Source organism: Martes martes (assembly GCF_963455335.1).
Source record: "Martes martes genome assembly, chromosome: 9".
In the NCBI taxonomy this organism is placed as follows: Eukaryota; Metazoa; Chordata; class Mammalia; order Carnivora; family Mustelidae; genus Martes; species Martes martes.
Genome location: NC_137896.1, coordinates 85,883,282 through 85,897,869, shown reverse-complemented (window position 1 = coordinate 85,897,869; position 14,588 = coordinate 85,883,282). Strand labels below are relative to the sequence as shown.

General features: G+C 36.5%; 1 protein-coding gene across 1 annotated transcript in view; it reads left to right on the top strand.

Moving 5' to 3' along the window:
• The window catches only part of NFU1 (NFU1 iron-sulfur cluster scaffold), a 23,253-nt gene extending 8,665 nt beyond the window's left edge, over positions 1 to 14,588 (top strand). The window contains exons 4-8 of the mRNA XM_080813301.1: positions 3,865 to 3,931; positions 7,902 to 8,016; positions 10,149 to 10,209; positions 11,698 to 11,872; positions 13,745 to 14,588. Coding sequence (XP_080669427.1) covers positions 3,865 to 3,931; positions 7,902 to 8,016; positions 10,149 to 10,209; positions 11,698 to 11,872; positions 13,745 to 13,789 — 463 coding nt within the window. The 3' untranslated portion in view covers positions 13,790 to 14,588. The remainder of the gene's footprint in view (positions 1 to 3,864; positions 3,932 to 7,901; positions 8,017 to 10,148; positions 10,210 to 11,697; positions 11,873 to 13,744) is intronic.

Genomic DNA, 14,588 nt, shown 5'->3' with positions numbered 1-14,588 from the left:
ACCCTGTGTAAAACATTCTTATTTCCTTTCTAATTCTCTTTATTCTATTCTGTTTTGTTATATCAGATAAAATCCAGATCAATACCTAATTGATTTTATAAGCTACTAGTGGAGTTGAAAAACACTGCCTTAAAGAACATCCACATAGGGGCGCCTGGGTGGCTCAGTGGGTTAGGCCTCTGCCTTCAGCTCAGGTCATGATCTCAGGGTCCTGGGATCGAGCCCTGCATTGGGCTCTCTGCTCAGCAGGGAGCCTGCTTACCCCACAACCTGCCTGCCTTTCTGCCTACTTGTGATCTATGTCAAATAAATAAATCAAATCTTTAAAAAAATAAAAAAAGAACATCCACATAACACATACAAGGTGATACAAGGATGTTCATTGCAGTGTTGTTGCTGGTGGTGACAAGTTGGAAACAACCTAAATAGGAAAAGTTCAATAAACTTTGTCCATAGTCTTAGATACTACAAAAGGATGAGGAGAACCCTCATTTACTGTCATAAGACACACTGTTGGGGTGCCTGGGTGGCTCAGTCGCTTAAGTGTCCGTCTCTTGATTTCAGCTCAGGTCATGATCTCAGTGTTGTGAGATCGAGCTCCGCATCAGCCTCTGCACTGGGCATGGAACCTGCTTAAGATTCTCTCTCCCTCTCCCTCTGTCCCTCTGCCCTGATCTCTCTCCCCTTCTGAAAAAAAAATAATAATAATACTATTAAGTGAAGAAAACATGTTGTAGACCACTACATACAATATTATTACCTATATAAAAACAAAAATACAATACAACAAAAATACACTAACATAAAGGTCCGGAAGAATGTATACCCAACTGATAACAGTGGATTCGGGGGAGGGGTGGTCAAGAGGCATTTTCACTTTATATAAATAGTTTGAAATGTTTACATCAAAAATGAATTTATGTATTTTGTATTTAAAAGTATATAAAAATAAAAAAGACTCTTCAGTTACAGATGAGTTGGAGATTATTTCTGTCAGATGTTCAGTTGGCAAAAGCCCTTTTCAAATTAGTCTTTTGAAAATAGCTCATTTCCTGGATTCACAGAATTTATTATCTTCAGACAAGCAAAGCTAATCTTGTTTTTGTTGTTTGAACAGAGAATGTTTACTGTAAGCTAGAATGCAAAGCTTCCTGAAAACAGAGACCCGTCTGTCTTGCCCATCATTATATCTCTAGTGCTTAGTACGGTGTCAGATATTCAGTGAGTTTTCAGATATTTGTTGAATGAATGAGTAATTGAATGAATGAGCAGTAGTGTATCTTCAGATGGGCATTTGACCTATTTCTTACTATCCTTCTGGACAAGACAGAAGAGATTTAAACAGAGTGTAGGGCGCCTGGGTGGCTCAGTGAATTAAGCCTCTGCCTTCGGCTCAGGTCATGATCTCAGGGTCCTGGGATCGAGCCCCACATCGGGCTCTCTGCTCAGCGGGGAGCCTCCTTCCTCCTCTCTCTGCCTGTCTCTCTGCCTGCTTGTGATCTCAAATAAATAAATAAAATATAAAATAAATAAAATCTAAAAAAAAATTTTAAGCAGAGTGTAAATCTGTCTCTAGTGGCATATGCAGGGGTTCTGTAGTATCTGTAATATCTCTCTAGTTGGCATGTTTATTCCATACTTTTCTTTACCTGCGACATTAATGATGATAAAATTATCAGTTTCCAGGTGGGAAGAATTGCTTCTATGTTAGATGGCAAAGCTCAGAGAAATGTTTAAAGGTTTCATTAGGCCGAAATGATAGATTAAAGCAAGTAAGGTAAAATCTAACAGGAACAAATATTAAAGCTTATGACTTAAATGTTTAAAATGAATAGCTCAGTTGCGGGTTGGAAGAATCTGACTTCTTAGTTCACTATGTTGGATAAGTTTGCCATCAAACTTTAATAATCACAGTATCTAGCTTAAGAGAAGTAATAGTCGGGGCGCCTGGGTGGCTCAATGGGTTAAAGCCTCTGCCTTCGGCTCAGGTCACGATCCCAGGGTCCTGGGATCAAGCCCCACATCGGGATCTCTGCTCAGCAGGGATCCTGCTTCCTCCTCTCTCTCTGCCTACCTCTCTGTCTACTTGTGATCTCTGTCAAATAAATAAATAAAATATTTAAGAAAAAAAAAAAAGAGAGGTAATAGTCTTCGTATTCTGAATAAGTCAGACTATGTTTGGGATATGTGTTCACTGCTGGGTATTATATTTTATTTTGGATATTGTAGAAGTTGAAATTGTCCCGAGGAAAGTAACCTAAGTGGCAAAGCATATATAATAACATTTTAACTCCTTTTAAGCGTTTTGTTTCTTTAAGCATAGAACCTATGAATTCTTGCCTAAAGCAGTCCCCATGACATGGCCCAAAGATCAGGTTGATTCTTTTGCATGGTCCTTTCATGTGAATAAAATAGCTTTGCTAACAGTGCAGATGCATAGAGCCAATCAAGGGACCTGCTTATAGGTCAGTGCTTGGGTTTATTGGATCATATTATGTAACCAAGTACCTTGTAACTTCTTATAAATTTAATATTGAATTAGAGGACCCAGATGACATCATTTCAGACAAATTTCTCAATAATTCAGATAGTAATTCCAGTAACACTCTTGGCAATGATAGACAAAGAAAAGGTAAACTAACCTTTTTTGGAATATGTCAACTTTTATTCCTGGAAAGGGTAAGGGAAAAAGGACATTGCTCTGGTATGTTACATACATCAGTGATTGGGAAAGGATGGTGCATTTCAATATCCCTTACAGGGGCTTCAAATTATAATCCTCCCCTCTCAGAGGATTTGAAAAACTAGTTTTACTGAGGTATAATGTACATGAAATGAAATTCACCAGTTTTAAGTGTATAGTCCACACTTTTGATAAATATATACAGTTGTGGGGCACCTGGGTAGCTCAGTTGGTTAAGCTCTGCCTTCGGCTCAGGTCATGATCTCAGGGTCCTGGGATCGAGTCCCACATCGGGCTTTCTGCTTAGCAGGGAGTCTGCTTCCCCCACCCCCTCTCTTGGCCTGCCTCTCTGCCTACTTGTGATCTATGTCTGTCAAATAAATAAATAAAATCTTTAAAAGTATATATATATACAGTTGTGTAACCACCACTAAAATAAGAATAGAGAACATTTTGATTACTGCAGAAATCCCTCATTTCTCTTTGCATTCAATCTTCTTCATTTCCATACCCTGGTAACTATTTTGTTTCATGGCAATGAATTCCAACTTTGTTGAGATGTGACTGATGTAAAACATTATGTAAGCTTAAGGTATACCATGTGCTGATTTTATATACATATGCCTTGCAAAATGCTTACCACAGTAAAGTTAGTTGACACATCTATCACTCTGGTAACTATTGAGTTTTCTGCCACCACAGTTTATGGTTTTAGGGTTTTATATAATGCCACCATATAGTCTTTTGTGTTTGGCTTCTTTCATTTAGCATAATGCTTTTGAGAGTCCTTGGTTTTGCATGTATTGCTAGTTTATTCTTTTATTGCCGAGTTGTCCTGCATTGTGAGGATACACACAGTCTGTTCAGTTATTCACTGGTTGATGGGCGTTTCCAGATACTCTTTTTGGCTTTTGTAAATAAAGCTGCTATAAAGATTCATGGACACGTCTCTGTGGAGCATGTTTTCATTACTCTTAGGGTAATACCCAAGAGTGAGTGCTAGATCATAGGGTAAGAGGATGGAACAAGATTGGCCATGAGTTGATCATTGCTGGCCATGAATTGTTGATGCTGGGGATGGGTATATAAAGGCTCTCTTACTTTTCTGTCTCCCTTTGTATATGTTTAAACTTTTTTGTAATAAAACATTTTATTATCTTGTATTTCTTATTTATTCACAGGCAGTTATTTAGAATTGAAGGAGTAAAAAGTGTCTTTTTTGGACCAGATTTCATCACTGTCACAAAGGTAAACATAGGATTATATAAAATAATCTGTGAAGTTCTTTCAGTTTTTTTCCAAGTCCAACATCTCTCTCCAGAAATTCTTTCTTGATATATTATATACATATTGTTATTAAAAATCTCTGTTTACTTCTCACATTTCTCAGTTAATTAAGTAGAATTTTCAAGTTGAAATTAACTATATCCCAAATCCCTCATTTTTCAGAAGAGAAAAACATGAGCCTCAGAGGGTTAAGTGCAGGATTGTGTCCATGATTATATATCTGCCCTATAGCAGGGCCATGATTCAACCTGGGCAGGACTAAAATTCAGGCTCCAAGTATTATTTTAACTAATTCTTTTTTTTTCTTTCATAATTGAAACGTTATTGGTGGTTTTGATATTTTTACTAGTACTTAGCTTTAAATAATGGAGTAGGGGTGCCTGGGTGACTCAGACTGTTAAGCAACTGCCTTCTGCTATGGTCGTGATTCCCACGTCCTAGGATCGAGCCCCGAGTTCGGTTTTCTACTCAGCCGGGGAGCCTGCTTCTCCCAATCCCTCTGCCCCTGTCCCCCGCAACCTCATTTGTGCTTGCTCTCTGTCAAATAAATAAATAAAATCGTAAAAAAAATTTTTTTTAAATGATGAAATAAAAAAAGAAGCAAACAAATAAACTGTATTTATATATTTGACCAGCAGAATGAATGTGTATCTCCTTTAAAGGGGTCTCTTTCATCATGGACCATCTGCTGTAATACTTCAGAACTTCACAGATAAGAGCAGGGGACTGTGTTGTCCTGCAGCATTTGGTTAACCTCTAAATGTCAGAAAGTCAATCTGACTATGCTACCCATTCCAACAGCTGAGGTAGTATCTGCTAGAAAAGGCGGTTTCATTTTCAAGTCTACTAGATGAATGAGAAACAAACTATTTAAATTTGAACTATGTATACTTTTAGGTCTGTTAATTGATATGTGTGCACCAAACTTAATCACTTGTTCAATATTGTGTCAAAATCCAAAGTTTTCGGGGTGCCTGGGTGGCTCAGTCGGGTAAGCAACTAAGCCTTTGGCTCGGGTCATGATCCCAAGGTCCTGGGATCGAGCCTGCGTCGTGCTCTCTGCTCAGCAGGGATCCTACTTTTCCCTCTCCCTCTGTCCTTCCTCCAGCTTGTGCTCTCTTGCTGGCTCACTCTCTCTCTCTCAAATAAATAAATAAAATCTTTTTAAAAAAAATCCAACGTTTTAACGTAACTCCTCTTAAGCAATTTGAAAGGATTACTCTTGAGTTCTTGATGCACTGATATGACTCATAAAAGTGGACTGGGTTAATGACTTGTTACAAATAGTCCAATATGCTCTTGTAGCTGTATGTGTGGAGGAGAATTAGAGTTTTCCTCTGTGGTGGCATTCCCAGTGGCCATAGTTGTTCTTGCAAATATCCTAATTGTAAAAGGTTTTTCCCTGTTGTTTCAAGTGTTATTGGGTCTAAATTCTCACAAAGCCCATTCTTGCTCCTATCAGTTGAAATGGCTCTCCCTCCAGGAGCTCAACCTGTATCATCTTTGTGGCACTTATCACTTAGCCACTTCTTCTTCTTTTTTTTTTTTTTTAGTTTATTTTTATTATGTGCCTTTCCTACATTGGAATGTAAACTCTGTAAAGCTAGAGATTGCCTGCCTTGTTAAGTTCACCTAGAGCAATGCCTAGCACATGGTGTTCACTTAAAAAAAAGTTTATGGAAGGGAACAATGACATAGGGTTTCATAGATTGAATTTTCAGGCTTTAAGGGGTTTCTACCAAAAGAATTGTGGTGAGTAAATCCATGCTGACCGATCCCACATGTTTACCAGTTTAGAGACATCTGACCTATCTTTGGTATTCTTCAGTTTGCTTTCTTTTATATTTTTTGAGGGTTGGGGGAGGACCACCTCTTGTTTAACGTTTCCAGGTGTCTGGTATGGCATTTACATAGCAGAAGTGCTTTATGTATTTTACCTAATTTAATTATTTAAACAAGGTAGTCTTGTCTTCATTTTACAAATGGCAAATTATGTATTTATTTTAACAAGAGTTTTTTTTTTAGTTCTTTTATATATAGCCTGTGGCATTTAAAAAATTTTTTTAGTTGAAAATGTGATTATATCTTACAGAGTTGGGTTTTTTTTTTTATTTTTATTTTGGTAGGTCATCATTTATTTTCTTTCTTGTTCATAATTTAATTACTTCTTTTGGAATTTCTCCAGCCCCACTATTTTTTCTTAAGTGAAATGACATAATTAATTAATAATAGTCTAAGGGCATATATTGAAATTTAATGGGTGGAATAGATTTGTATTCTTTCAGTTACCTTTCTTATGGACTATCTCATCTACCTGATATCTTTAGCTATTGCCTATTTCCTTTTCTGATTGCTAATTGATGATTCAGAGACTTTTTATCCATAATTTGTTATTTAAAATGAATAATTTATTTCTTTAGCAGAGTAAGGATGATTTTCTGTTCTTCTGTCCTTTGAAATAACTTTGATAATACCAATATATTTTTTTAAGTAAGTTCTATGCCCAGTGTGGGGCTTGAACTCACGACCCCAGGATCAAGAGTCACATGCTCTACTGACTGAGCCAGCCAGGCACCCCTGTTATTTTTTTCTAAACGAGTAAATGTATTTGAAGCTTATGTACTGCCTTTTTTTCTCATTCAGACTATTTCAGAATATTTTTCTTTTTTTATTACCAGTATTTCCCTACTTGGTAGAGTCCACTATTTACTGAAGATCTGAAGTAGCCCTCTGATCCGCCTTCCAAATAAGTTATTAAAATGTTTCCCAGAACCAGTTCCCAGTCACTAAGGCAACTCACTAGTTTCACCCTTGTATCCATAGCAGTGCCCATGTATCTTGTCTTCTGTATACCATGTCTAAATTAGCTTTTTTTTTTTTTTTTTAAGATTTTACTAATTAGAGGGTATGTGTGAGCAGAGAGAGACTCTCAGGCAGACTCCACTCTGGGCAAGGAGCCTGATGCAGGGCTCGATCCCAGGACCAGGAGCCTGATGCAGGGCTCGATCCCAGGACCAGGAGATCATGATCTGAGCTGAAATCAAGAGTCAGACACTCAACCAACTGAGCCACCCAGAACCCCTAAATTGGTTCTTAATCCATGACAAAAATAGCCCCTTTTATGCATGTAGATTCATTTTTAATAGTATTTAAGCATAGCCACTAGCTAACAGCCTCCTGAGAATCTAAATGGACTGACTGCATCTAATAGTTTTCCTCCTAAAGAGCTCTCCTTAAAAAACTAAAAGAAAACATGTTCCCTTTCTCTTTTTGGATGTTAGTACTATTTAGGTATTTAATCATTGTGTCTTTTTTTTTAATGGAATCAACTAATTGGCCAGACATATAGTTATGGATTCTTTCTTAAGGATACTGGGCTTGTTGGACGTCCATAAGTCTTCTAGCACAACACCATAGATAAGACATGTTACATGTTTTGGTTCTACAGTTGTGTCATTGGATTTCTTCAGTACTGTGAAGTAGTATATTTGAGTTGAATTTTTTGGTTGCTTGTGGGATATCCTGTATATTTGATCAAGCAACTCTATCCTATTTTATTTAAAAGAATAGGAAATCTCTTTATCATTCTCCTTAAACACAAAATTCATTCAGTATTTTAACTCTCTTCACCTCATGAAAAAGTATGTTTTAATCATTGTGGTATCCCCTAAACAAAGCATGGTACATACAGCCTATTTAACATAAGTGTGATGAATGAATGGATGAAGAATATTATAAGATTATATCTTCCAAAAGTCCTTATAAACAGATCTGATAAGGACCGAATTGACAAGTTTTCTCCAAAAATGAGTGCTGTTGTTATACAGTATGGGATATATATGGGAAAAGATTCTTAAAAGATACGAAGTATTGTTTTGTATTAGTCCTTGCTCTTGATTAGAAATGTAGGATTTTCCTTTAAATATTTCAGGAAAGTGAAGAGTTAGACTGGAATTTACTGAAACCAGATATTTATGCAACAATCATGGATTTCTTTGCTTCTGGCTTACCCTTAGTTACTGAGGAAACATCTTCAGGAGAAGCAGGTACTATGTTGGGTAATTAATATTTATTTTAAGTAAAAAAAATTTTTTTTTCTACTTTCTTCACATTTGTTTTGATTTTGGAAGTCATGATAGTAGATTTTTATCATTGTACCATGTTTAGATCTGGAACCAATACCAGAGGGAACAAAAGTTCACATATATTAGTTTTATCCATCATTTTTGAAAACTTCTGCATAAATTGACTATATTATACAAAATTGAATTTTTCAATTATAAAAATTTTTAAACATATAGAAAATAATATGTATACCAATTTCCTCTCCTCTCAAATTTAACAGATGTTAATATTTCCCATAATTGCTTGAGACCCATTTTTAAATAAAACATTAAAGAGACGGGGCAGCCCTGTTGAGACCCCTCTCACTCTTGAGAGCTTTTTCAGTATCTTCATTTAATAAACTTCTGTTGCTTTACTCAAAAAAAAAAAAAAAAAAAGTCCATGACATTAAAGATAAAACCAAAACCTCACAGCCCCCATCCATTGCTTTCCCCCTTTCTATTTCCAGAGATGTATATAAACATGGTTTGTTTTTAAACTTTTACTGCATGTGTAAGTTTCTGGGGAATATATAGTATGAGTTTTTTAAACTTTAATGTGCATTATATGCAACTTGCCTTTTTTCACTGAACATATTTTGAAATACAGCCATTTTGAAAAAAGTGTCATTCTAGTTTAAGTGCTAGGTAGTAGTTTTTTTTTTTTAAGATTTATTTATTTTAGAGAGAGAGCATGCACACTCGTGTCGGGGGAGGGGCATAGGGCAAGAATCTTTCAAGCAGACTCCATGCTGAGTGTGAAGCATGATGTGGGCTTGATCTCATGACCCATGATATCATGACCAGAGCTGAAACCAAGAGTCTGACGCTCAACTGACTGAGCCACCCAGGCACCCCAACATAAGAGAACCTTTGTTTTATTATATTTTATTTCTTTTATTAAAAAAGGCTCAAAGTTAATATAATTTGATATTGATAATTCTTAACTTACATTGTTGCCAGAACTCTAGAGTGTGTATTGTAGTATAATTTGAATTATCTGCATTTTTCATTTTCCTAAAGGTAAATTTCTCAAAAAAATTTTTAAACCCACAAAAAGGTATTGGTAAAGATCAGTATATAACCTTATAAAGTAAAAGAAAAGCAAAAATGAGACAAAATGAAAAACTTATATTTTTGTTCAGATTTGTAGAATATTTTGGAAATTTCCATAAGGCTTATATCTATATTTAGTATGGATGTCATTTTGAAAATCTCTGTATTGAAAAATTAAAAATAAAATTTAACTTACGAAGTAGGTATGCCTTTGTGTCTCAGACTTTCCCTCAGAATCCAGGCAGTCTTTTTTCTCTGCCGCTTCTCAATCCTTGAGGATGATGAAAGTTTACAAACCAAAAAAATTCAAACCCTAACATCATTAGTAGATCAAGTTATGGCAGTTATTCACCTTCATCACCAAGTGTTGAGTTGGCCAGTGCTCCTTAATTTTTCTTCAGAGAATCAAGGGGCACCTGGGTGGCACAGTTGGTTGAACGTCAGGCTCTTGGCTTTGGCTCAGGTCATGATCTCAGGATGATGGGATTGAGCCCCACACTGGCCTCTGCAGTCAGTGGGGAGTCTGAGACTCTTTCCCTCTCTCTCTTCCCTTCCCTCCTGCATATGCATGTGTTTTCTCTTCCTCTCTCAAATCTTTTTTAAAAAGTTTTTCTTCAGGGGCGCCTGGGTGGCTCAGTGGGTTGAAGCCTCTGCCTTCGGCTCAGGTCATGGTCCCAGGGTCCTGGGATCGAGCCCCGCATCAGGCTCCCTGCTCAGTGGGGAGCCTGCTTCCTCCTCTCTCTCTGCCTGCCACTCTGCCTACTTGTGATCTCTGTCTGTCAAATAAATAAATAAAATCTTAAAAAAAAAAAAAAAGTTTTTCTTCAGAGAATCGAATGGTCTTTCCGTCTCTCCAACTATCATTTCCTTTTCCCTTTTATCACCATACCAAGTTAGATGTGTATGCTTTTATTATTTTTTTAATGAAACATTAAGTTAAAATCATCCTTTTTAATACTTGTATTTGCATGGATATAAAATTTCTATCATTGATATATTTTATTTGCAATTGTTAATAGGATCTGAAGAAGATGATGAAGTTGTGGCAATGATTAAGGAATTGTTAGATACTAGAATACGGTATGTGCTCATCATTCTGCCCGAAATCAAATATGCTGCAGAGGGAATTTCCATTATAGCAATTTACTTTTAGCTGTCTATGAGGGAAAAAAAAACAAAAACCCTCTAATAAATAAGTAGAAGTAAATGTAAACTGTAATAGGTAACCATGGCAGTTGAATTTACATTCTGTATATGCACTCCAAAATTTTTAAGACAATCTGTCTAAACATAGTGAGGGAATTTATCTCTCACAGTCACAGTCTAGGTTTGATATTGTTATAGTACCAAATTTCTTAAAATGAAAAAATGAGTTAAACAGTGTTTGGGTGGATTGTGAGAAGAGAAATACTTTCTTTCAGACTATAGCCCATAAGGAAGAAATTAAAATGAGCGGAGAACTGCAGGCTTCCACTTTTGCTTGTAGCAGACCTGGTGAGAACTCACAGAAATACAATAAAATACAATAAAATTTTTTTTTTCGTTTGAAAACGGTAGAGAGCTGCCAAAGCAGACAAGATCCTATAGACAAGGGAAGCTCATGAAGGTTTCCCATGGGTCATTTTGCTGATTCTCAGTGTGAGGCTAGGGTATGAGAACCTGGGCAAAGGGCAACTGTTTGTATCTACTAAATGTGAGTATACGTACATTCTTGATCCAGCAATTTCGTGCTCAGGTGTATTCCCAGTGGCCCTGTATATGTATGCCAAAAGACATCTGCAAGAGTCTTCATAGCCGCACTGTTTGTAAAAACCAAAAACTGATTTTCACCCAAATATCTGTCCACAACAGCAGGGATAAATTCTGGCATTTTCACTTAATGAAACACTGTGTGATGATGTGGAAGAATATCATTAAGAGCAAAATTAGGCAAATACAAAAGAGGAAATCCTATGTTTTTTAAATGGAATGCCTATTTATAAATTGTAAAGTTACAAAACAGACCTAATTAATGGTAATAGCAATTAGGAAGTGGTTACCTTTGGTTGCCGGGAAGCACAAGGGGGACTCCTGGGGGTGCTAGCTTTGTGTCTTGGCCTGAGACAAATGTGTGTTCACTTTGTAAAAATTTGTGTAATTGATCATACGTGATTCATGCGTTTTTCTGTATTAATGTTATATTTTGATGCAAAGTTTATCTGGTGAAAAAAAGCCAGCATGTATCATGTCAGTCAGCGTCTGTTCATTCAAAAGAAATGAGTGAGTATTATCTTAGGTAATTGTAATTATTAGGACATTTGAGATCTTAAATGCCTAAAAAGATTATTAATAAGCAGGATTAAAATATAATAAGTGGAGCAAATATTTGTATGAATGAATTTGCACATTTTACCTGAAACTTTTAAAAAGTTACAAATGAGACTAGCTACATTTCTCTTCCCTATTGTGTAAGTAGCTCCAACTTTGTGAATTTTACCAATATAAAAATCTAAGCCCTGAGTTGTTTTAAGTTTTTCTGGTGGACGCTTCAGTTCTTTTACATACATCACAAATATTCTGTGACCACAGGCCGACTGTGCAGGAAGACGGAGGAGATGTGATCTATAAAGGCTTTGAAGATGGCATTGTACAGCTCAAACTCCAAGGTTCTTGTACCAGCTGCCCCAGTTCAATCATTACTCTTAAAAATGGAATTCAGAACATGCTACAGTTTTATATTCCGGAAGTAGAGGGTGTAGAACAGGTATGCCAATATTATATAACAGTCGAGATTCAATATTAAACTAAATATTTGGGGGGAAAAATAAATTTATGACCTGACATATTCTTGAGGGGCTGGATCTCTGTGTTACAGTTGTTATTAGACTTGAAGACTCCTTATTTTAGAATTCACTTTAGTGTTATGAATACCTATCTATTTGCCAGGCCTTTTTACAAATACTGTTCCTTTAATCTTCTCACAACACAGTATTGAGTAAGTCATTCCCATTTTGTACGTAAGGAAATGGAGACTCAGAGGTCTTGCTGCTGCTCTGGTTATAGAAAAATTTTGAAAAGGGGATTCAAAACATGGTTGTTAGAGCTGAGAGTTGGAAGTCCTCAGTGAAAGAGCTCAATCATATTTATGCATCAGATTTATCCAGGCAAGAACCTCATCGAGAAATCATACTTTGTTGTATGGTAAGACAGAGGACTAAATGGAGTTCTAGCCTGATAGCATTTTTTCTGCCCCAAAGCACCTCAGGAATAGCACAGAAACTTCTCAGTAGTAATAGTGGCCATCACTGCCGCAATTCTCAACCAAGAGGCTTGGCCTTATGGAAAGAGATTATCAAGGAGGAAAACAATGTATGGAAATTGGAAATTTGAAAAAACTCTTCAGGTCACTCTGTGCCTTTAAGGAGAGGGCATCTCCTCAGCTCCTTTGAGAACCACTCATCTCTGACTAGTATGAAAATCCATCCTTTCGGTATAATACATGGCATCTGCTCTTTGAAGGCCATATTGGTCCTCTCCTTGGACTTGGGCTCTGCTTTTGTCCAAAGTCTCTTCCTGTGGGTCTGTTTCAGATTTATGTTTATTGGTAAGTTCCTTGAGAGACTTGTCATCAAGCCCAGGTCTTTATGTTCTTCTCCAACACTTAGCCCTGTGTGTTGTACATGTTGTGTACATTCTTTGTATTAAATAAGTATTTGGAAGAAGGTTTCCAGATTTAGGAATGTGCTGCCTAAAATAGGAATTGATGGATGAAACTCTTTGGATTGTGTGTTGCTAAGATTAATTATAATGTATCAATTCCTTAGAAGTAAATATCCATTTTTACTCAATTTAAGACAGAAAATATGAATTGTTTTTCCATGATATTCTCAGATCAGAACCAAATTCTTCTAGATTTAAAGAAACAAACTTATTTTTGTTTCGTTATTTTCTCTATGCCTTATACGCCTCTTTAAAGAATTGCATTACTTGACACTTTGGTGGATTGACAAAGGAACATACGTTCACTTATCCAGGGTGGGGTGATGAATTGGCAGTCAGGTTATAAACTTGAATTGGTGTTTAATTGTAGTAGGTGTGTTGAAAAAAAATTCTTGAGTTTATATAACTCTTTTCCTCCCCAAAGGACAACTCTTTATTTCCTGAGTAATATATTAACTCATGAATAAGATACTAATCTTGGGACATCTGGGTGGTGAAGTTGGTTAAGTGTCCAACTCTTGGTTTTAGCTTAAGCCTTATCTCAGAGTCATGAGATCAAACCTAGCATGGGCTCCACTCTCAGCTGGGAGTCTGCTTGAGATTCTCTCCCTCTGCCCTCTCCCTACTCTCTCTTCCTCACCCCCCAACGCATGCTCTCTTTCTCAATAAATCTTTTAAAAAGACCAGTGCTTAATTAATTTGCTAATATTAAATTTGCTTTTATGTTGTTATGATACCAGTTTATGAGACAAACTTGTGCTTTGGGGGTTGTTGATAGGCTTATTCTTATTGGACTGACACTCATTATTATAGAGTGAAGTATTTCAGGTAAGCAAGTAATGGTATAATCAGGAAAATAGCAATTTCTAATCCTTTTCTTAATTCTTAAATTCTCTTTTTCTTTTCTTGGTTTTAGGTTATGGATGATGAATCAGATGAAAAAGAAGCTAACTCACCTTAAAATAATTAGCATTTTCTTTGGGCCCAGCAGTTGGACTTATTGATAATTATACCAAGCTTTTATTATTAATCTGCTAAGGAACTTGAGGATAAATAAAATATGCCCTTTTTTCAGACTGATATATAAATATTGCATGTTTGCTTTACCTCATATGAGTTATTTATAACATCTTGAATCATCTTCTGTACATGTGGATTTTACCCAGGGATATTTTAATGTTAGTTCTTTATTTCTTATGGTTCCTTTGCATAATGTGTGAAGCAGTTCATTTTCCACCATCTAATTTGTTTACTTTTTTTTATACAGAAGTAAATAAGGAGAATACTTACAAAATTACTCTAAAATGGCTTAGCTTTTTGTGAAATATTTGAGACTCTTTACTGGATTTTTTTTTTTTTTTTTGAGAGAGAGAGTGAGAGAGAACATGAGAGGGGAGAAGGTCAGAGGGAGAAGCAGACTCCCTGCAGAGCTGGGAACCTGATGTGGGACTCGATCCTAGGACTACAGGACCATGACTTGAGCCAAAGGCAGTGGCTTAACCAACTGAGCCACCCAAGCACCCCATCTTTACTGGATTTTTATCTTGTTTAAAAAAAAAAACTAAACAATTCTGGCTTAAAAATGGTATCTGCCTAGGGGTGCCTGGGTGGCTCAGTAGGTTAAGTCTCTGACTCTTGATTTCAACTCAAGTCATGGTCTCAGGTTGTGAGAATGAGCCCCACTTTGGTCTCTGCACTGGACCTGGAGCCTACTTAAGATTTTCTCTCCCCCTCTCCTTCTGCCTCTTCTCTGCCCCCTT